A 23,957-nucleotide genomic window follows, 5' to 3' on the forward strand; every position below is an offset into this window, starting at 1 on the left:
TTCGAATGCCAAAGCCCTGTCAAAGAATAAGACTCTCGGGTTTTAGTGTTTGAACGGTCATAGTTGGTGTTCGAATATCACAATCTCGTCGCATAATAAGTGCCCTCGGATTTTCGCATTTGAACGCCACAACACATTGAAAAAATGGTGTTTTGGGGTTTTTAGCGTTTGAACGACTGCAAGCTTGGCGTTCAAATGCCCAAACATGAGACTACAGCATGACTAATGATGTTCGAACGTCGAAACCCAAGAGTAAAATTTTTTTGATTTCATCCCAAGCAGTCTCTAAAGAAAAGATAATATATTAGACTTCCTCTAGTGACTCCAATAATTCATAATCAAATGATCTAAATGTCACTCAAGTCAAAATTAGGGCATTAATAATTTGATTATATTCATCGAATTAGGATATGAAATACATGTTTTGCTACAATGCAGTACACACAATCTATATATACAGTGCCACTAGAGTCTATTATTACAAGTTAAAAATTAAATATAAATTATAAATTTTGGCCAAAATTTCAACTCTAGCAATAATATCCTTGAATATTTATAGTGAAGAAGATACGAGACACAATTTCTTGAGTTTTTCCACAGAATACAGATATTTGATATAGAGAAATATTCTATTACTATAGTTTTCTAAACATCTAGGTTGATTTATTTAAATAAATCGCTTAAGTAGTTTATGGATGCTTTTACAATTTAATTATATTAAATTTTTTATTTATAATAATATATTTTAGTACGCATCACATATGTAGATATTGTGTATTTTATTATAATAGAATATGTATAGGTTATAAAAAAATTATAAACACTTAATTTTATATGATAAATAAAAAAAACTAAATATAATTAAATTATAAAAGCTCCCACTTTATGAAGTGGTTATCTTAATTGATGACCTCTATTAATTTAGGAAAAATCTTTTCTTTAAGAGGATGTATGCTTTTAAGCAACTCTTTTCTAAAATATTATAAATTACTATATCAAAAACATATTTATTAAATTATTTTTTGCCTTATTGACTGATGCTTATATGATATAACTATATCACTTTCCTTTGTATATCAAGTTATAATCGATTGATTAAAAAGTAATGATACCATGAGTGTCTATGGATTTTCTCTGGAAAAAAAAATATTTTGTTAATATATGCATTAGATCTTAATTTATTCAAATTCAGAGCTTTTATAATTTAGTTATATTTAATATTTTTATTTGTAATAATAAATTTTAGTGTGCACTGCGTTAAAATAAAATGCCCATGAATTATAAGAAAAAAATATGTTCAGTTTAATATGCTAAATTGAAAAATGGAATATAATTAAATTGCAATAGCCGCATTGAAATTCCATTGAAGGCCGAAAAGTATATAATTATAATAAGTAGACTGTGTTTGCAAATGACACGAGTTTTAGTCTATGTCTGCTAATGTAAATATATAAAGCGGACTTAATTTGCAAACCTTTCCCTGTGTAAGCGTGTAACGCTTATTACTCTTTCGTTTATCCGGCAACAAAAGAAAGCGTGAGAGAGACCCGGAAAAGCGAAACGAGTCTATAGAGAGAGAGAAGAGAATGCCGGAGAAATCGATGGACGACGCCATGGAAGCAGCCGCCGGCGCCCACTTCAGCGGCCTCCGCCTCGACTCCCTCCGCCTCACCTCCCCTTCCACTCCCTCTTCTCCCTCCTCCGCCAAAGCCGCGGCCCTCCTCTCCCCCGGCTCCTCCACCCCAAGGCAGCCCTTCGTCATAGGTAACTATTCCTTCCCCAATCAAACCGAAAATCCAATTTTTATTCGTTTCTTTAGCTTTTCCGCGATCACAGTGAAGCAACCTTGATGGTTTCTTACAGGGGTTTCGGGGGGAACGGCGTCGGGGAAAACTACGGTTTGCGACATGATCATCCAGCAGCTTCACGATCATCGTGTGGTTCTTGTTAATCAGGTGTAAGAAAGATGCAATTTTGGGATCTGGGCTTCTCTCGTTGGGTTGTTTTTGTAGTGATTTTAGTGATAGTCGATGTGGATGTGAGATACTATGAAATCAGTCTTCTTGCGCCTTATTTTTTCTTTGCATTACCAGTCCTCAGCTTGAGTACTTTTTATGTTCCTTCGACTGCGTACTGCTTTTGGAATGGCAAGGCAGTTGTCATATGGCACAATGATCAGATAGTTTTCCATGTGATAGATAAGCATCATTTTCAAGTTATGATTTTCATTTGCATTTATTACCTGTAGTGAGTAGAAGTAATTTCTGTCTCGTTGTTTTCCCTTACTGTTTACAATATATTCTGCTGAGTATAACATCGTAAAGTGCAGGATTCTTTTTACCGTGGCCTGACTGCTGAAGAATCTGAGTATGTCCAAGACTACAATTTTGATCATCCTGGTAGGTTTATTGTGATGAATATTATTTTCCTGATTGTAACTTGCAATTTCAGTGAAGCTTCATGCCTTGATGAGTCATGGGCATTAGCTGTACTTCTGCTATTTGTTTGAGATATTCTTTTAGATACTGTTTATTTTCTCTGTAGATGCCTTTGATACTGAGCAACTTCTGGATTGCATGGGCAAGCTTAAAAGTGGACGCTCTGTCAACATTCCTATTTATGACTTTAACAACCACAGGCGGTGCTCTGAAAGTTTTCGAAAGGTAATTTGTGGATGCATTTATATAGTTTCCATTCTATGATGTTGTATGGTCAGCTTAAACAGATTCTTTTGGATGTTAGTACATAGGCCACTTGAGTTCTTTCTTATATGGGAAGGTAATACGGAGAAGGAATATTAAATATTTAGCTGCGTCTTAGAATGCACTTGTCTTTTTCATGTTGAATATTTTATATTCCCAGAAGAGGGAAATTTATTAGCTCATTGAATTAGTTATTGTATTCAGTTTTGAAAAGGTTCACTTTATTTTTTCGTAGTAAATGCATGGAGCGCTAATCATCAGCCATTTGGTTAGCCTCACGGTGTTGTGAGTAAAACAATAGTTTTCAGAAAAATGTTATAGATGCCATAAAGTTCATCACAATGAATCAAGAGACCCTTTTCTCCATCCTGGCACTATCATTGAAGAAGCTAGGCATATACGACAAGGGCACAGGGAACACCTAAGGATCTCTCAACAAGATCGTGTTTCCCCTATTTCCAATGATTTTTAAGAACCCAGATTAGTCTCCTGGGCCATGTTTGCCAAATGAGGAAAAGTTCAAGACTTCTTAGCCCTATCCCTGAGCTTGTTCCATGATTTAATAGGCCTATACTTAGCATGCACAAGAGTGACCACCTGGCAGACTCTATAAAAGGGCCTGAAATTTAGTGCCTATTAAAGCGGGTGAAGGAATTTTTTTATTATTGAAAGGAAGTATCTTGGAAATGCCATATGATTTTAATATTTTTATAGCATTAGGTAATTTTGAAAAGGTAGCATGAAAATAATCAAAAATGGGTATAATTCATTAGAATATTCTTCTTCCTCATTACAATTTTACTTTGATGTTGTCGCTTAATGTTTTTAGCAATGTATGAATGATAAATACATGTTACTATATTTGCAGTATACCCATTAGAATATTCTTCTTTCTCATTATGATTTTACTTTGATGTTTTCTGCTGAATGTTTTTAGCAATGTATGAATGATAAATACATGTTACTATATTTGCAGCGGGAGTTGTGATGTTATTAGGAGTTACACTTTGATACATTACATTGTTTTCTATTGCAAACGATCTCTTTGTCTTCTCTTCTGTTAGGCAAATAGTTCAGTTGCTTTTATTTTTCTCGTCTAATTGAAAAATAGTTACTAAATTTAATGTAATGCATTTTATCCATTAACTTATTCCACTTTGCCGTAATTCACCAGTAACATTTGTTTTCTATAATATATATATATATATATATATATATATATATCAAGTTGTTTGATTCTTTATGATTGTCTCATTCGATAAAAGAGGTCAATTCTTGACATGAACGGTCAAGGATCTGTGTTGTCAGCTGAGCGACATGGATTTTGCCACCATAACTCTCATCATGCCAGAAGTGAAAGGGTGGCAGAGGGAGGATATGAAGTGGCATATTGAACATCTTGATGTCAAAAATTAATGGATCACACCAACATAAAACATAAATATATCAAGTTTTGTGACATGTCACAGAAATTCTTATTGGCTGCTTCATTTACGGTAGTCCAGAACTCCAGATGGGTGCTGATTGAAGTATAAGCTAGTATGAGGCTGCACCTACAATCAGAGGGAAACTTCTTATATTCATTGAGTTGCAATCATAAGAGTAGAGCCTGCTGTTTGGGTTTTTCTTGTAAGACTCTCACATAGATCATTACTGCAATACTAGTTTTCGAGTTTTGGTACATGCCAGTTTTCAAGTTTCTTTGATTTAAATGTGTAAGGATGAGCGAGGATTTGCAGACTGCAATTGGAGCTTATTAATAAACAGAAAATTGCTTTAGCACATTTTTCATCTGTCTTCTGTTCTTCTCTTTCTTGATGTTGTTTTTTGTTACTTAATAAAGTCTCAACTTTCTAAAGAGTTTTACGTGTCTACTGGTTAGAATTTATTTTTTTCTTTTTGTTGACAATAAAATCTTCTTTTAGTACTAATTAAGCTTCTTTTTTAGGTCAATGCATCAGATGTCATTATTTTGGAGGGCATTCTAGTTTTCCATGATTCAAGAGTTCGTAATTTGATGGACATGAAGATTTTTGTCGATACAGGTCTCTTTCTGTTCCTCCTTGTCATTTACTCCATATATTCTAGGGCCTAAGGGTTTATCTGCAATTTCGAAGGTATTCGATATTGAAGTTTTACACCTTTACTGCTTCACATTTAACTATCTTAATATAGTAATATGCTCTCAATTTGATAAGCAAGCAAATTATTATCTACTCTGGCATCGAGTAGATTGTGGCTATATAATGATTTATCTGTAACAGCAAAGCTTGTCACTTTACACTTCTTATTTAGTCAATTAGTCTTTCTCATCAGACTTGAGGATATTTGGGGTTCTAAGCTGCCTTTTTGGAGCTTAGACTTATCATGAATAGTGAAAATGGTATCTGTGCCAGTGTACTTTTCAGCCACTATGTCGAGTTGCCAAGTTAGTGCATGACAAAGCTTTGATAATTGTTTTTTCTTGTCATGGCTGCAAAATTGGTAAACTATTCAGCATATCATAATTATAGGCCATATGGATTAGGGTATAGTTTATGGCTAATTTCAAGATCAAGTCAATCCACTGCCTTTTTTCAATTAGCTTCTTCTGTTGTGTATGCGTCAATATGTTTTTTTCTGCTAAATAACTGCAAAAACAGTGAAGTTGATCTGTTCCAAAGTGGTCTAATCAGGATTTGCAACCTATTTGATTGGTGATGGGGCTGGGAACCATATCAAAGGTTGAAATTTTATACTCTAGTAGATAATATTCTTGCTTTCAGATCATTAACATTAATTTTCTCTAGGGATCCTTTATTTGAAGAGCATATGACATCTATGAAGTTATTAATGCTACAGATCCAACTAATTTGATTTATAGTAATGTAAAATTTTATTGATTTGGAAAGCTGCTTTAGACTCAAGGGACCCACCATGGCACCCACTAGCTGTTGAGCCTCATCAGCTCTACTAGCCGCTATATACCCGCCAGTTTTTGTAAAATTGCTTATACTATAAATCATAGAGTAAGTTAAGGGGAGTGCATAGAAGTTGGTAAATATAGGTAACTTCTTCCATTTACAATATCTTTCCTAAAGTTATTTTAAAGCATCTATGTAAAAAATAAAGAAAAGATATGTCAAGGCAATCCATTTGATCAGAACTAGGCCTGTGCCAATAGCTGTGATAATTGTGTTGAGTGTGAGCAAGTCATGTGCTGCATCATGTATAGTGTTATAAAGGTATGACATGAGGACATATTGCAACAAGCAAAACATCAGTTTACAATTTACATGTCAAAGGCCATGAAATGGGACAATCTTGATTTCTCATAGTTACTTATAATCCAAGTATTCTTGATTACAGCAATTCTCACATTTTTATACTTATCTTTTGTTTTTTTTGTTTTTTTGCCATATCTTCTACTTCTATTAGATGCTGATATTAGGCTTGCTCGAAGAATAAGACGTGATACTGTTGAGAGAGGTAGAGATGTGAACTCTGTGCTTGAACAGGTATATGAGTCTTGTATAAAGTTTGTTTTTATTAACTAGTAGATTTTGTGAAATATTGAAATCTTGAACTGGCTACTCTAGGCATTGTACTCTTGCCACTCGTCAGGCATTTCTTTTTCTTTTTCAAAATCTTACAAGAAGTAACTTGCTGTATCATTCATGCACTCAGAACATGATGACTAATCATTTTTTATCTGTTCAAGTTTACACAATGCTCCTCACATAAATGGAAAATTCCACCAACCTGGATTAATATCAGTCTGTGCACTCACAAACTAATATTCAACTTCAACCTGGACCTGCCATTTCCTAGGCATCTTGTGCTAAGATCCTTAAAATGACTTTAACTGTGAAAGTTACACAAAAGGCAGGAAGAACTTAATTTACTTGAAGATCACAAATAGTTAGGAGATATGCTATAAGGATCTTTTTCATCTCTATTGTGAGCAACGGTTTGCATCAATAAGCAGCTTGACAGTCAGCCTAAAATTTTTCTCAGGAAAACGGTGAAAGTGGCATATAGTTAATTAAGGCAAACTTTTTATTTGTACATCCATGACTTTATTAGATTCTCTTGAATATTTGCAGTATGGAAGGTTTGTGAAGCCTGCTTTTGATGATTTTGTTCTTCCATCGAAAAAATATGCTGATGTTATCATACCGCGGGGAGGTGATAACCATGTTGCAATTGATTTAATTGTACAACACATTCGGACAAAGCTTGGTCAGCATGACTTATGCAAAATATATACTAATGTTTTTGTAATCCAATCAACATTCCAGGTATACTCTATTTTTGAAATGCCTCTCGTATCACAATGATATTCATACCTTACTATGTGAACCATAGACTTCACTATTTCTTACTTTTGTTATGTTAAAGTTTTGGACATTGTAAGGTACTAGGTTCTAATGCTTTAGTATTATCTTTAAACAGATTCGAGGAATGCATACACTTATACGCGACAGGGATATCACTACACCTGACTTTGTCTTCTACTCGGATCGGCTTATTCGTCTGGTAAGTCTCTGCATTTCATCTGCTTCTCTTCATATATCTTATCAGTGAATAAATTAAATTCCTTTACAGTTTATAAATATCACCATTGTTGTTACTATAGTTGTTACATAATACAAGAAAATGTCATGCTAGGTAGTGGAGCATGGTCTTGGTCATTTGCCATTTACTGAGAAGCAGATTGTCACGCCGACAGGTACATTCAAAAGATACTAATCTTTGTTCAATTGTTCTAGAGTTATTGCTCAAGCAATCTCTTGGATGCTCGTAAGAGTAGTCATATCCATTTCTGTTATAAGTATCTATTTTTCTTCGACATCCTTCCAAATCATATCAATGTTTAAGGTCAATATATGATCATATACAACTAGGAAAGTAGATTTGGAAAAATCCATAATTGATATCTCCATATGAGCTGATCCTTCAAATAGGCTTGGAACATGAGATAAGCTTTTTGCTGAAATGACTTACTTATTTGAAGTCAAAACAGTATTTTTTAGTCCTTCAGTTGAACTTGATTATCTGATGATGCAAAATAGTTGTTATAACACAAAACAATTAAATGGTTTACATGTTTTTTCTTTAAATGATTGAGCATGATCAGCATCAAGAAGCTCATAATGAACTGTAATATTCTGTTGGTTGCATAAAATAAGCAAGATTTTTATATCTTGCTTTCTAGCTTTTGAGTTTGGTCGTTAGACAGATTTAATTACAGCATGAAGCACTTTACTTTCTTACTTGTAGTGCATGGTTAAAAGAAACTGTCAGATTTTAGTTAACATGTATGTTTTTGAGATTCAAACTACATTCAAACAATCGGTACTTCTTTACTAACATGTCAATCCATAAACATAAACAAGGACAGCTAATTAACTTAATTAAGAATAGAAAATTGATTAGACTTACATTTGAATGTCCTAACACCCCCTAGCATTTATTTAACACAAACAATTACTTCTCTTCTTCTTGTTGAATAGCCCAAAAGATAGTGGTTGCCCTAGTAGAAGAAGAACAGAGAAGTTCATCATGAGATGGTAGCCATTGAAACATAAATTAGGGTCTTCATAAGTGTTATATTACGGACTATGAATACCCCATTATTTGGTGACAGTATATCTTTGGCTTTATCTCTCCACTTTCAAATATCATTTAACAAGCAATCTGTTAAATATTGCAGCAAACATATATATTCCAATGCAAACATCATCAGTTGTCTGCGTTACATTTTAAAGATATCTTTTATGTTTCATCATCTTTCAGTAATAGGTCCTTCAAAGTTCAAATGCATATGGAAATTGGTTGGAGCATTCAATTGTTAAGTAGTTGTGTTGCATTTGTTGTTATTTGCTAATGTTTTCAATAATTAACATAGTGGAATATTGAAAATTCAGAAAATTTTATCTATGTGGAGATTGAGGATCTTTTTCTTAAGCATCCGATGAGTTATATACATGTTAACATCAAGACCATTAGGATTTTCAATTGCTTGTTGTTAAAGAATTTCCTTAGTGGATGTGTAGAACATGTGTTAGTATATACAAATAAATGAATTATGTTACAGATATCAACTTATGTTACTTATTTGCTGGTTAGGTTCCGTATACACAGGAGTTGACTTCTGCAAGAAACTCTGTGGAGTTTCTATCATCCGAAGGTGAGCGTTAGATCAGGTACTTTTAATTTCTCAGGTACTGATTGGAGCATTGATGTTAAACATTTGTGCAGTAAATTTTTGTAAGATCTTAGTTTATAATCATGATCATAGGTAGCTTCAAATGATTGGGTTTAAGATTCCTTCTTTCAATTAATCTTTGGAGTTGGATAGTTGGGCAAAGGTAAGTGACAGTAGGACCAGTTTGGGAGTGACCTATAGTACATGGTTCAATGGCTTGAGCCAAAGCTTTTCTGAAATAAAATGGGCAGAATCAATTTTCCTCAATTTAAGAATACAGGGAGCTCATTGAATCACTTTAGGGTTTAGTTGAGCGAGGAAGGTGCTAGGAAAAAGGCAATATGACAATGAAATATCAAGACCTAAGAGATTTTTCTTTGCCTCTTTCTGAAATTCCTGGCAGTGATGTTCTCTGTAGAATTCAAGATGCTGATATTTTTTTCTATGAAGTAAAGAAGATCTCTAGCTGGATTTGATCATAATAATTTGTAAATTAGTAACAGGACAAGTCTTTACTAGGAGATGATTTATCATCAGCAAATGCTGGCAGTGAGACTGATCAAAGATGCAGCTACAAATCAGTTGGTATCTAAACAATGGTTATCAGTCATAAAAGCTAACTGCTTCCTATGGACAGTTAGTCATTGCTTCAGTAGGGAACTGACAGTACCTTAAATCAGAACAACCAACTTCAGTAAAATGAAGCATGGGATAAGTGCAAGTAGATATTTAATGGGGCTTTAAAATATTCTGACTGGTAATACATCCTAGTTAATGACTATGTGAGAAGTTATAACTGTATCTGCTTCAACTTGTTCTCATTGCAGAATCACATAGATTTTGAGCTTCCATTTGTTTCGACCTCAATAGGCAAAAGTCAGGTTTGCCCTTGGAGAAAACTAAATTTGTCCATGGAAATATTTTGTAATTCTATTTCTTTGGTCCACTAAAATAAAACAGTGTACGAACATTTGCCAAGCCTTAGTAAGTTATACGGTTTTGTTATCTTTTTTTAATTGAAAATTTTGGTAGTTGGAAAGCACAATCTCCGCCAAATTCCTCTTGCCTCTCCTCCCCATTGCTTTTTTTCCCATTCTACTTGAAGATATTACACAATTATGGTGGTTGGGCATTCAAAGAGCCTGAATGAGCTACAATTTGCAAGTACTGTAATCCATGCTTTATCTTTTTTATAATACTATTTTGATGGATGGCTGTGCCATGCTAAGCCGTGCCAATCCAGCACGGCCCCACGTCAGTCATTATGCCATATGGAGCCTTTTTTTAAAAAAAAATTTATATTTTCATCCATCATTATCAAATCGACTAACCAATTAATTATCTAGAAGGCTGAGATAAAATTGATGATATGAGTTTATAAATAGCAGGACATCATGAGAAAAATATACGCATAGGATAATATGAGTTCATCATCATTACCGTCATATCAATTACACCCACTAAAGCCACAGCACTTTTATTATACTTCATATCCACGATATGTATATATTTATAGTATGTCTATGCTTGTGCCGGTGCCGGTGCCGATGCCGATGCCGATCATTCTCATGCATGCTCAATTTTCATATTATATCATAGGAGAATTATAAAATTTTTATTTGCATGAAGATTATGTGAGATGTTACAATAAGCAATACTATCAGTGGATGAGTTTTAAAGAATACCAATGGTAATTAATGTAGCATTCTCGTATTATTCTTGTGCTGGCAAGTAAAGTCTTTAATCCTTCTCGTCATTTTACATTTAATTAGATATTAATTTTAATTATTGAACTATTATTAATTAATATTATGTGTTAAATGTTATTATATGTTCAATTATATTATGGAGTGTTCATCATTAATATTAGTTTTAATGAATATATTTAATCATATTATGTTTTGAATAATATTTATATTTAGTTGTTACTTTATCTTTAATAGAATAAGTCATTTACAATAATAATCTAAAAATAAAACACTATAATGTAGATTTTAATACATATATTTAAACTAAAAACTAAATATTGACATACTGAAAATCTAAAAATATATCTAAATATCTTACAAATTTTATTATAAATGTGTACCAGTGACACATAGGGTCATGCCATACCGATGGTAGCACGGTACAACATGTGCCACTGGCCCGGTCATCGTTGACTACTTGTATCAAATCCATTCTTCCCATCTCATTAACAAGAACACATACTCATTTATTTTTTAAACTGAAAGAATATTAAGATTCAATCTTAATCTAGAAGTGACCGATAGTGCCCTTCTTTGCTTGCAGTGGTGAAAGTATGGAGAATGCCCTGCGTGCATGTTGTAAAGGAATAAAAATTGGTAAAATTCTCATCCACCGTGAAGGAGACAACGGTAAACAGGTGAGTATTCAATTATAGTTTTACAATTGACTATGAACTAAAATGATTTTTATGGGATGTTTATCAAGTTGCCTTGTTTCATCTAGCTTATATATCAGAAGCTGCCTAATGATATTTCTGAACGGCATGTTCTACTTCTAGACCCTGTGCTTGGTACAGGTTTGTCACATACATTCTTTATTAGCATATTTATTATATTCACATGCATATTTTAACATATTTTTACCATGATCAGATAGTGTATGAAATTGTGAAAACTACTTAGATGGTGAGGCAATTTCAGGTCACTGCTATTTGTTAGGTCGCAGAATACGGTCTTTTTAATGATTTGATGCTAAACTATTCCTGGCCTTGGATGAAAAAGGTGTCACTAGTTTTCATTTTTAGCAGCTCTGTGTTGTTTCTCATGAAAATTTAATATTTAGATCCCATTTTCTCTGTTTTACTGATGATACCTTCTAGAAAAACTAATTTTTATACCTCAGTCCAGTACATGGTTGAATTTTCGGTCAAGATGGAACAGTCCCAGTTGATTTTTATTGAAAACTAATGCTAAAACTCATTGATGAAAGCCAAATCTTGCAAACTGTTCATTTTGACCCCTTTTTATCACTTTTGGCTGAAACCGATCTGTTTTGGTCTAAAATTTACATGTTTTCTAGGGGTCAAAACCGAAACCAACTGAAAGCAAAACAAAAAATTTGAACCATGGTACAGTACGTTGTCAATCGAATAGATTAGGGGTAAGCCCATGAATTTACTCGAGTAAGCTGACACCAGCTTTAGAGCATGCACAGGTTTGTCCTCTTTGTTTAACCCGACACTTACTGTGTGCAGAGACCGCACTTAAGGTTTTTGTAATATTAATCATGGAATCTATTTGAGTTTTGGCAATAAGGGCAAGGATTACTTGGCATTGGCCTATCTCAGTAAGTTGGTTCAGTTACTTGAATGTGAGGTGGTATACCCCCATTTTGATCTCCCCCTCCTCTTCTTTTCTCTGCATGGCCCCTCTATGTTGTTATGCTGCTTATCTTGTGCAGATGAGCCGCAACATAATCAGTCACTACAAAACCTTGATACAAGTAACATCATTTAAAAATGCTCCAATTTACAATTTATATTCCAGTAGGATAGAGGAATTGCATATCAATATCTCTGTCTAGTAAGTTGTTTTAGACAAATAATTGCCAATCATTTTCTCTCTAGTGCCTTAAATTATTCATAGATATGACGCATGCAATATGGACTGCATTGAACTTCTCTGTTTGCAAAATGTACTACAGGCAAACCTTCTTTCAACAAGTATAAATGCTTAATATCCTTAATGAAGACACCAATAACTTGTTCTGTTCTAAACCTATGTGAATCTATATTCTTTTCTGGGGTTACTTATACATGTTTTCTCTCTCTAATCTGCAATTACTTGTCAACATCTTGCATACTCACCAATGAAGATGTGTACTTTTTGATTTCCTAGGTAACTCAGCAAATCAAGCTATAGAACTTCTCATTCAAAGAGGAGTTCCCGAGAGTCGAATTATATTCCTTAATCTTATCTCGGTGAGCGCTGGATTAGTTAGCAGGTTTATTGATGACTTTGCTATGGCTAAATACTTATTAGTTGATCCTTTGCTTGATTAGGCACCTGAAGGGATTCATTGTGTCTGCAAGCGGTTTCCTTCCTTAAAGATTGTTACTTCAGAGATTGACGTTGCATTAAACGAGGAGTTCAGAGTAATCCCTGGGTTGGGTGAGTTTGGTGATCGCTACTTCGGCACTGACAACTGATGATTGACCCGCAGCTATCATTTAAGGATTGTATTTACTCATCGGGAATGAAACTTGTGTCTAAATCTTGAGAGAGAAGACAAGTGATGAACTAATTTCGTGACAAAAGTCATCAATTTGTGCAAGTATCATTTCAGCAGATGTGTCATATCACAAACTGCCAGGAACATATGGAAATTTGTTACATCTATATTTAAGAAGCTGTTGGAAATACACTGGTTGATGATGTGCTTCTCAGTTTTACGGTGAATCATGAATTTTTTTTGTTTCAATTTTTTCTGATTAAAAGAGAGTTATGAATATTGATTGCATTCTGTACCATTGTTCACAGCATAGGTTTTCTTATCTAGTGGAATGTTTTTCTTTATCAAAGTAGGCCTCTGGCAAATTTATGTATTTAAATAATCCAATACCCAAACTTATTATTCAAAAAGGTTTATTTTGGGCACGTCAGATATCACATAGGTTCGAAGAAAAATGCTAAATTTTTATTAGTGATATGATAGCTAAAATATTAAATTTATTAGCATTTTATTTGACATACTTTATTTGGCATATAAAATGCTAATGATGATTTTTTTGTGCTATTGCCTTAGCCTCCATTTACTCATGGGATAAGAATTGATCTTTCCTAAAATAAATATTTTTATACTGGTATAGCAATTAAACAACCACTTTGGCTAATATTGGTGTAGTAATTTTTATTTCTCTCTCCTCCTATTATATACCCCTAAATTAATATATTTAATAATAAATAAAAAGAACCAATTTGTCCTTGAGAGCGCAACATCTAATAACCTATCCACTGAGAGGTATTTTGGTCATTTGGTATAAAACATCATCAATTGTCAATATAATTTTATTATTCTCCGTTACTATAATATCAATTTATATCACATTAATATAATTATTACTCCTAATACTATTATATAATTAAATAATAGAATAGCTTATGCCGGTATCAGCTCTCTTATTTTAGTATAAAAAATTAGAACAATTCTCCTAAAATTGATCTTCTTTTTTACAAGTGAACAGAGCTTTAGTTAAACTTTTATGTTATTGTGTTACGAACTGGTTTAATTCGATTCGCAACAGTTCTGGACTCGATGAAGCACGTAACTTTTGAAGAGATCTGCGAATAATTTAATCGATGGATTCTCCTGAATTTTGGATATGTTGTTGCTCTTGGAGAAAGCTTTCCAAAGAATCCAAGATCACAGGATTCGGACAGTTAGATCTCAAGATATCGACCAAAGAGTGGCTGAAGATCAATTAGATCCTAGCTTGATAGCCCACCAATGGCTAAATAGATGCTAGGCTTAGTTCTTGGTGTGAATGGAGAGAAATTGATGTGGAAGAAGGTGGTTAGAAATTGGAAGAGGCCGACCAAAGACTTGGGCGATGGAAGAAAGGAGGAAGGAGAGGGCGCCAATGGCTAGAGACAAGTAGAGAAGGAGATAAAGACCAAAACTAATTCAATTATCTAAGATACTTCTTTCAATTAAGGTTGACTCCACATATTTATAGAGGCTCATCCTAGGGACTCATCAACTAAAATAAACAACTCTAATAAACCCTAATAAACCAACAACTAAGTTAAAATCCTAACAAACCAACAATTTTTGCCACTGTGCGTTGCACAATTTGTGTTTTTCTGTAGTTGCGAACGCGTGCAAACGTTTGAACGGCCCCGTTTGAACGCAGGTCCATGGCGTTCGAACGCCCCCTGGCAAAAGGCTTTATTCTATCAAGCAAATAAAAACTAGATAAATTATCTCATCCCAATGAACCCAATGCCGCGAGTAGATCCAATCCGACCAAGTCGTATCATATTGTAGAAAATGTTGATTTATTCACTGATTTAGTTTAAAATAAATTGCTGATAACCATTTAGCATTTTTATTTTCCTCAGGCATACAAAGTGATAACTGACATATTTAAAATAGACTCATTAGGTAATAAATTTAGGATAAATCATTTGTATAAGTAGTTTGTGTTAAAATACCCTACTTTGGTGGAAAAAAAAAGACTACAGTATAAACTAAATTTCCCATTTTAATGCATGCTCAGCCATCTAGATTTGCCTTTATGATTGCTGACTCTCTTTTTTTCTTGCATCTCATCTCAATATCAAATGCTGGCCTTTAAAATGAGAGCATAAAGCATTTTACAGCAGAGCCAATTCTGAGGATTGATTCTGATTCTATCTTTCATTATCTCATTCATAAAGAAAGCAAATTTAATCATCTATAACCCAATCTCATTTTGTAGTTCTCTTAAATTATTTGGAATTAAATATAAATGGGCCCAGCCCACTTTTCTCAGAAACAGAAAAACGAAAGGGTCATTGTAACCAGTTTGATGTTATATCAAACAGTCACATTCACTTTCACTTGTAGAACAAGAAATTAGAAAAAGTTTAGTATAAGCCTTCTCATATTAGTATAGCAAATAAATAATTACTTATCTCAAAACTAGTTTATTAGAACATACTTCTTTCTCCACTCCTATTCTATCCAATTTTATATTATTAATTATTATTTTACTCTTAAAAAATATCAATTACTTTAATCAGCTATTATTTTAATCTCTCTTTCTGCTTTCTCCTCTGCTCATCCAAACTATCATTTTAACTTTGTGAATTTCTTTGAAATAAAATGTTGTCGCATTAATATAATTATTACACACCATACTAAGTTACAAAAAAGCACCAACCTATACCGATATAATCTCTCTTATGCACCGATATGATCTCTCTTATGCAAGCATAACTATAGCGAAATAGAACTTATTCTACAAATGAATGCCTTGTTTAATTTGTCTCCGAATTCCTAACATTTTAATACTCTTATCAATTATAATTTATAATCGACAACTGAAACAGATTTCGTCAACAGAGACAACATATCGATTATTTGTTATTGTGAAAACACAAAGCTGTGGATTCCAAATTCTGGTTTATAAAGTAATCAATAATGCTCTCATTTCATGGTAACATAATCTGCAACTATACCTCATATCCAATTTCCAAAGGCCTTGAATGTTGTTTAAGAGAGCAGAGAACTAGAAGTTTTTAGTTCTCACAGTTCATAAGAAAGGGCATAAACCTCTTGTCAAGACAGCACTTGTTGAGAAGAGGACTAGAAGTTTTAGTTCTATTTTGTTCCTGAGAGAGGACATAGTCATCTTGTTGACATTATATCAAAACATGCCTCTTTTGATTTGATATCAGAATTTACATACACATGATGCATGACATCATCAGAGTGCTTCCTACCTTTACCTCCACCACCTTTTATCATTTAGCATCTATAGCATTCTTTACCATGAAACCATCTATTAAAGTGCAGCTGACATGAGAAAAGACCGTATGCGTTGCAAGAGTTCAGCTTTGACAGAATCAGGCACCGATGCTGCATCACAGAAGAAAATACCATCAAATTATAAAGAAATTAGAGAGGCCATTCAGGTAAAGAAAGACACTTATTTTTCTGAACTGAAATTAACAGATCACATTTCAACATGAAAAAAAATTTGAAAGATACATGAAGAATTGCTTACCTCTGCCTTTTGGGGTAATAACATGAACAAGATCATCCACTGTAACATTATTTCTTCCTTTCTTCCTAGCATAAGCCCTGAGGAAATAACATTGTTCCAGAGAGTTGAGAATACAGATGAAATAATGTGATGGGTTAAAGAAGGTTGGCACGCAAAAATGGCATTAAAGAGAGTAAATGTAGTATCGGGATATATGAATTGAAGATACAGCAAATATACTTTAGTCCAACAGATTGGATCCGTTCAGCAACTAGATGCATCATATCAAATCTCCCATCAACTTACATCTTGCATCAGGGTACAAGTAGGCAATCACATATTGCTCTTGTGAATCAGCATCATCTACCTCCTACACTACATAAAATCACTGCCACAATGTTCTTCCGTTGTTACTTGTGGCTTGCTTCTCTTCCAACAAGTGCAAATGTTAACTGGTGAGTATATCAGTTATCCATGAAAACACTCATTTAATTTTCAACATGTCATGCCAAATCTTCTATGTTTTCTTTTTATCCAAGTTCTATCTTCATTACTCCTCCAAAAATATCTTCAGGAAGCATTTTACATGAGAACTCAAAGACAGCAATGCAGGAGAAGATGCATACTCTTCTTAAAATGACACCTATTAGTTGGTGAGTCTTCCATGTGGAGAGCGCACAGTTTGGGATGTTGATGGACATACTCAACCAAAAAGCAGCTTGATAGTTTAGTGGGAAGTCAAGAGCACGTTAATTAGCCAAATATATTGTCAAGTTCATGGAGCAAAACTAGATTATGTTCAAGAAAATGTTTCTATTGTTAATCTAAATGGGCCACTTTATTGGTTACATGTTAAGATTTCATTTTTTCATGAAGATATGATTAATTAACCCACGAAACAAGAGAGGATGCCAGTTACTCTGATGAAAACTCAAGGTTGCAAACATTTTTTTGCTCCTACAAGTCAGAGAAAAACCATTTCCCTAAATGGGTTAGTTTTCTGCATCTTGGGGAGCCTTCCCCAGACCAAAAATGGCGACCTTGCAAAATGGAATCCTTTTTATGTGAAGCATATACAAAGGTTTGTATTTAAGGTGGAAGAAGCCAAGTATCCAAATTGCAACATAAAAGAACTTGTGAGATCCAATGTCTCCACGAGCTTGGTCTGGTAGCTTTCCAAGGATGGTAAAATAATATGGTTTCCATCAATGTCAAGTTGATCATTCTGCATTTGTGGCAGGACACTATGTTCATGTTGTATATGTATACTAATCAGTAATTACTGGAAGTGAGGATGAAAAAATAGAGATGTATAGTAACTGTGATGCAGAAATTCAAATATCTTACAATCATGAGACCAAAAACTCTATTTATTGGTAGTGCTGTTAGTTCATGCAAGAACCTAGGAGATCTACATGAGTAATTTGTTTCTTCGACCTAAAGGGTACTTCAGGATGAGGAACACTGTGTAGCCAAACAGACACCTTCAAATAGAAGGGTTCTTTGTTGCTAATTATGAAGGTTCATCAAGTGATATAATACCAACCAACTTAGAATAGTGCTACTTTATCTAAAGTCATATGCAATTATATAACTTCCTTTCTGGAAGTCGAGCTCCCATTTCAATTTGAGTTGATCCATAGATTGGTTCATCAATGCAAATAGTAAATAAAGATTGGTTCATGGTACAAATTTTCAGCTTCAGTTGATTTCAGTTTTGACACCTAGAAAAAAAAATGAAACATTAGCACTGCAATGGATCATTTTCAGCTGATAATGGAGTGAAGCAAAGATCAAAATCAACAATTTTGCACGTTTTGGCGTCTCAATGAGTTTCTTCCCTAGTTTTTAATAAGCTTTAGCAGGTACTGTCCTCTCTCGGGAAAAACTTCAAACCATGTCTTAGATAATACTGAATTACTTATCAAATTGTTACACTGGATAAGTCAACGATACCATACCAACCAGTATTACAAGGACCATATAATAGGATGATCAATGATGGGGCTCATACCTGCAAAGGGCTTTCATTTCATCCCTCCAGCCGCATTCTATGAGTCTCTCCCTGAGGAGCTCCATCAATTTCTCCTTCTCCCCACTCTCGATCAACTTCAAAAACCAAAACCCAGTTCAGTAACAGCTACAAAAAGAACACCAAAGGTATCCAAGATCCCTCCTTTCCTCTTCTCCTCACATTCCCTTCGCACAAAACCCTATTTCGAGCAAAACCCACTAGCTAAATCTCCTTGGTTTTCTACTGTCTTCCCTTTTCTTCTCTTCCCATAGGCTATCTATGGAAGATTCGGGTCGAGAAGAGAGGAAGAACTCAAATTACCTTGATGTTGATGATTTCCCGAAGAGAAGGCTCTTTCTCGGCTTCTTCGTCGGCATCAGGAGTCGGCGGCCGATTGATCGAAGCCCTCCTGGTTCAAATCCAAGATAACGAGAACAAGAATTAGAGGTAAAAGAACTCACAAATTCCGAGCTAAACAAAGAAATTTAGAGCAAAATTATACGAACATAAGTACGACCACAATTGGAGGAAGAAAAACACGAACATTGTAAAATTTCGTAGCAAAATTAGGAGAAAAAGAAAACCGAATTGAGAACCAAAAACCAATAAAAAAAGGAGAGAAAATGAAACAAAAATTTGCTCACATCGCTGTGCTCTCCTTCAGCTCTGTTGGATTTCCTCTGACTACGAGCTCGCTCTCGTTTTAATATTACGGAATTGCTGTCTCTCTCGCGTGTTAACGCCAACTCCATGGATTGGCAAAAGGATCCGATAACCCGCAAATCTGATAGAAGAGGGTGTAATCGACCGAGCTTGGCTCCAAATTAATTTCGACCCAATTTTCGAGATTGAGTCTAAACGAGTCGATCAATAAATAAATTTAAATATATATAATTCAAGCCTAAATTGAGCCCAAATCAAGTTTGAATTAGGCTTGATTTGAATTGATACATGTTTTTGAGATTGAGTCTAAAATAGTCGATCAATAAATAAATTTAAATATATACAATTTAAGCTTAAATTGAGCCCAAATCAAGCTTGAATTAGGCTTGATTTGATCATCTGTATGTAAATGGACGGTGAGAAATGGAGAGGACCCTTTGGGCTTTGTGTTCCAACTCCAAACAAACAAATTCCTAAATCTTGATCTAAAAGTTTATATTTAATTAAATTAACTGTATATTATATGATATAAATATTAATTTATTAATTGAGTTTTATCGAGTCATCAAACTAAGCTCGAAATTAGATTCAAGCCTAGCTCAACTAATCAAACTTGAGTTGGCTCAACAATGACTCAAGCTTAATCGAAAAACCCTTAATAATAATAATAATTATTATTATTATTACATAATTATATTACTTTTTTAAGCAGCCATATTCGAATGAATTTTTATCTTCCAAAATGGTTAAATTTAAAAATATTTGTGAGAAATTAAATTGTAACAGACTGGATTAGTTTTTATAACGCTTATAAAATAATACCGATTATAGTTTATATTAGAAAGATAAAAGCAAATGAATGAATAAAAATTGATTCCATTATTTAATAATGAATCATGTAAGTTATTAATGGATTATGTTATTTTTTAAGCTATTATTTTTTAATAAATGTTTAGTCTTAAAATAGTCAAATTTGAAGGTATTCACAAGAAATGAACATATAGAAAACTTAATAAGCTTTTCAATATATCCAAAATAATATCAATTAAAATTTATATGAGAAAAATATAATGAAAACACTAAATAAATATACATTGTTTTATAAGTTATTATTTTTTAATAAATACTTAGCCACCAATAAGATCAAATTTGAAAATGCTTATGTCAAAATAAAAATTTGAGAGGATTGAATATTATTTTTAATATATCTAAAATAATATTGATCGGAGTTTACACGATAAAGATACGACAAAAATACTGAACATATATATTTTTAAATATCATAATCCAACAAATGTATATCCATTTAATAACAACTTTAGGTATTATTTGAGTAACAAATTAAATTATATAAAAAATGTTAATTAGTAGATTTATAAGCTCCTATATAATTCATGAAGATTAAAATTGAAAGTTTATTTAGATAGAATGTTGGTGAAAAAGAAAAAAGAAAAAGAGGAATATTAATTTTTCTAGGTTTAAAAAGATACTATTTTCTTTAAAAAAATATATTGTTACCTTTTAGAAAAATACATTTGCAATAAATTGAGAAACTAAATAAAGAAGGGGAATTTGGTAGGAAAATTGAGAAACTAAATAAATTTGCAATAGAAACATTAAATAGAAAATATACTGCTGTATCAAACTTATCTCTGTTTTAAATTAATCCCACTTTTCTTTAATAAAAAAATTATCTCGAGTTTATCATAAATCATAGTTTAGGAAGTCTAAATATAATTTAGCTATAATAATATATTTGTTAAGAGGGAGAAGAAAAATAAAACTATCTTGCAAAGAATGGAATTGGATAAAAAGAAGCAAAAAATAGAGATGAATGGAGGAAAAAATTTCATCATATCCAACACAAATAGTTAGAACTAGAGGGTGGTTCCTGTCAATTTGTATGCCTAGGATATTTCACAGTTTATAATATAATGAAAAGGAAGGGGCCAATCTGCGAATATGTCAAATTGAGGAGGTCTTTTACAATAAGGTTAACATGCAGGTAGTAAGATGCAAAAAGGAAAAACTCGAAATATCCAACTTTAATATAATCTCGATATACCTCCAGTGTCCACTGCTGGACTTCGAGCTCTGCTTATCTCCTCTCCGAGCACCGGAAAATGTCGGTGGCGATCTTCCCGCCGGCTCTCGTCACGGCCCGGTTGGCCACCTCCACCCGTCGAACTCCACCTTCCACCTCTAAACCTCCGAATAGACCGTATAAGAACCCTAATCCAATCTCCCAACCCCTCTCCTCCTCTAACAGTGCCCCTCTCGAATGCCAACACTTCGAATCGTAAGCCTGCTCTCTCCCCCTCTCACTGTTGGAATTTTTTTGAATTTTTTTTCATGTTTTGTTTTTTCTTATATGTTGTTTGTAGCTGCTCGGGTTGCACCCACGAGTGGAATCTGGATCGTCCGCATGTGCTACAAGAAGTAAGCAAGTTCTTTGACGACCATGGCGTCGCGGATTTCACCTTTGATAGTGGGAGATTGGTAGGTATTGCAATTAGCTCGTATATCTTGAATAAAGTATTAATCTTGAATTTTGTTTCTGCTTCAATGCGTTTGTGGTGGGACGAGAGTTTTCACGCGGTCCCCCATTGGGAAGTCAAAGTTAGAAAGTTATATTGGAAGATTTTCAGAATAATGCTTGTGGGTTGGAAAATCTAGGAGCTTTAGGAAATTGAAATTGAAGTGAAAGAGTTAAATGTCTGAATAAAAGAATGCGAGCTAAATAGGAGGCTATATACCAGCAGAGTTTGGAATAAATTGAGAAAATCTTCCAAGCAATGATTTTCTGTCATTATATGGTGAAAATTGAGGCTTGGTAACCTGCTTTCCGTGTGAAGGTAAGAATTTTTTTGGTTTCAGTTTCCTTCATGATGTACTTTACTAGGAATAGATATATGTTTGAGCTTTCCTTTCTTGATCATTAGTTATGAAATGAAGGACCGTGGAATCCTGTATAAGTTTGACACTAAAAGAAGAACAGAGTAAATTGTTTCATTATGCTACTGCTTTGCGACTAAGGAAGATATTCACAAGACCATGGTTGGAGGAATTACAAGTATGTTTCTCGATGCTTGGGATGTAATTATAAGACCACATAAAGAGAGGGATGTGCAATCTAAGGATATTTTGTGCGTCAAGTAGGTGACCGTTTTGGAGGTTCTTGAAGTCAAATAAAATCATTTCGTTTGAAGGAAGATGGTTTTAATGAGGAAAATAATTCATTTCATTGTTCAGATATTTGCCAGTCTGTTTTTGTGCTTGTCGTACGTTGCTCAGAGACCTTATTGCTTCCACTTTGATGCCCACAATGACTGAGGATAAAAATTAGTAATATTGAAAAAAGGTGGTTCACAATCCTGCACGAGAAGATGTTTCCAGTAAAATGACATCAAAGGACAGCTTTGATGAAGTTATCTTTAATAAGATTTTTTCCTAATTATCTTTCACTTTGTATTCTTCTTCCAATCCATGACCTTTTCAGTGGGAATGGAGATGTCGAGCAAAGCTAGCGGTACGTGGAACACCAGCAAGCCCCTTGATTGGATTATATCAAGAGGGAACACATAACATTGTCGATATTCCTCTATGTAGAGGTTAGGCAGCAACCTTTGTATCTGTCTCTATATAAATTGTTCCAAACTTTTCATTAGTGGTAAATGCCTCATATCTGACTTATAATTTGGCGCAAACATTTTTTTTTTTCATTTCTTATGTAGAAATTTTGTCTTCTCTAGATTTTTTTGGTTAATTGTTTTACGAATGCAAATAATTCAACCTCTGATTGTGACTCAAATTTATGCCTTAGTCTATTATATAAGCACGTACTGTTTGCTCATGAGAACTAATATTACTCGAGTTATCATTGATAGAAGTTATTTCCATTCTCTGTTAGCGATGGCCATGCATGCATTGGTATATTTTGACATATTTTTAATAAAATTTCTAGTATATTTAAAGATGTTTTTGGGTCTTCGATACATCATTATTTGGTTTTTTGTTTGAATATATGTATTAAAGTCTACGTTATAGTCTATTTTTGACATATTTTTAATAAAATTTTTAGTATATTTAAAGATGTTTTTGGGTATTCAATACATCAATGTTTGGTTTTTTATTTAAATATATGTATTAAAGTCTACATTAGAGTCTTTTATATTCAGATTATTTTTGTAAATAATTGATTTTATTAATGATATAGCAATAATCAAATAGAAATATTATTCAACATATAATATGATTGAATATATTTATTATAATTAATATTTATGGTTGACTACTATATAATATGATTGAAATAGGAAAAACTAAAAAAAATGACTCCACATAGCATATCATGTTTATCACGATAAAAAAAAGGCCTTATAGAATTTATTAGATTTACCACTCTAATGAGTCCATTTCAGATTAATAAAATACATTTGGAACCTCATGCGACCCGCACCAGTCAAGACGGATTAACACGCACCCATGCCGATCCAACAAGGATCGGCATGGGGTGAGCCACTGGCACACCCTGTGCTGATTGGTACTTGCTGTGCCGATGGTGGCGCTCTTTGTGCCAAGTGTTGTGACACTGTTGGCATGACCATTATTGCTCTTCGTATCCCTCTATTGTTTTGAAACGAAGAATCAATGTCATGCAACCAGCTGAGA

The 23,957-nt window shown here is 33.6% G+C and overlaps 2 protein-coding genes and 1 long non-coding RNA gene across 5 annotated transcripts; 2 read left to right on the forward strand and 1 right to left on the reverse strand.

Moving 5' to 3' along the window:
• The first annotated feature begins 1,479 nt into the window (after positions 1-1,479).
• Positions 1,480-13,280, forward strand: LOC140791843 (uridine/cytidine kinase UKL1, chloroplastic-like). Of its 2 annotated transcripts, XM_073142520.1 has the most exons (14): positions 1,480-1,764; positions 1,864-1,955; positions 2,330-2,399; positions 2,545-2,663; positions 4,651-4,747; positions 6,120-6,199; positions 6,788-6,982; positions 7,137-7,220; positions 7,353-7,413; positions 8,814-8,874; positions 11,185-11,278; positions 11,365-11,437; positions 12,759-12,841; positions 12,923-13,280. In XM_073142520.1, the coding sequence occupies exons 1-14, from the start codon at positions 1,587-1,589 to the stop codon at positions 13,067-13,069; spliced, it is 1,434 nt and encodes a 477-aa protein (XP_072998621.1). In that variant the 5' UTR covers positions 1,480-1,586; the 3' UTR covers positions 13,070-13,280. The 2 variants fall into 2 exon arrangements, with proteins under 2 accessions (XP_072998621.1, XP_072998622.1); XM_073142521.1 differs by lacking the exon at positions 6,788-6,982 and having other exon boundaries at positions 1,483-1,764.
• A 2,786-nt stretch (positions 13,281-16,066) lies between these two features.
• LOC140791683 (transcription and mRNA export factor ENY2) lies at positions 16,067-19,378 on the reverse strand. Of its 2 annotated transcripts, none has more exons than XM_073142295.1 (5): positions 19,268-19,378; positions 18,945-19,032; positions 18,624-18,718; positions 16,631-16,707; positions 16,067-16,482 (listed from the first exon to the last, which is right to left on the reverse strand). In XM_073142295.1, coding segments are annotated over exons 1-5 (336 nt in total). In that variant the 5' UTR covers positions 19,270-19,378; the 3' UTR covers positions 16,067-16,408. The 2 variants fall into 2 exon arrangements, with proteins under 2 accessions (XP_072998396.1, XP_072998397.1); XM_073142296.1 differs by lacking the exon at positions 19,268-19,378 and adding an exon at positions 19,130-19,148.
• A 1,966-nt stretch (positions 19,379-21,344) lies between these two features.
• On the forward strand, positions 21,345-22,906 carry LOC140791678 (uncharacterized). Its single transcript, XR_012109616.1, has 3 exons — positions 21,345-21,585; positions 21,671-21,785; positions 22,786-22,906. It is a non-coding gene; the product is annotated as an uncharacterized lncRNA (long non-coding RNA).
• The last annotated feature ends 1,051 nt before the right edge of the window (positions 22,907-23,957 follow it).

The sequence above is a fragment of the Typha latifolia genome, chromosome 7, assembly GCF_019914945.1.
Source record: "Typha latifolia isolate L0001 chromosome 7, TyphaL0001v2, whole genome shotgun sequence".
In the NCBI taxonomy this organism is placed as follows: Eukaryota; Viridiplantae; Streptophyta; class Magnoliopsida; order Poales; family Typhaceae; genus Typha; species Typha latifolia.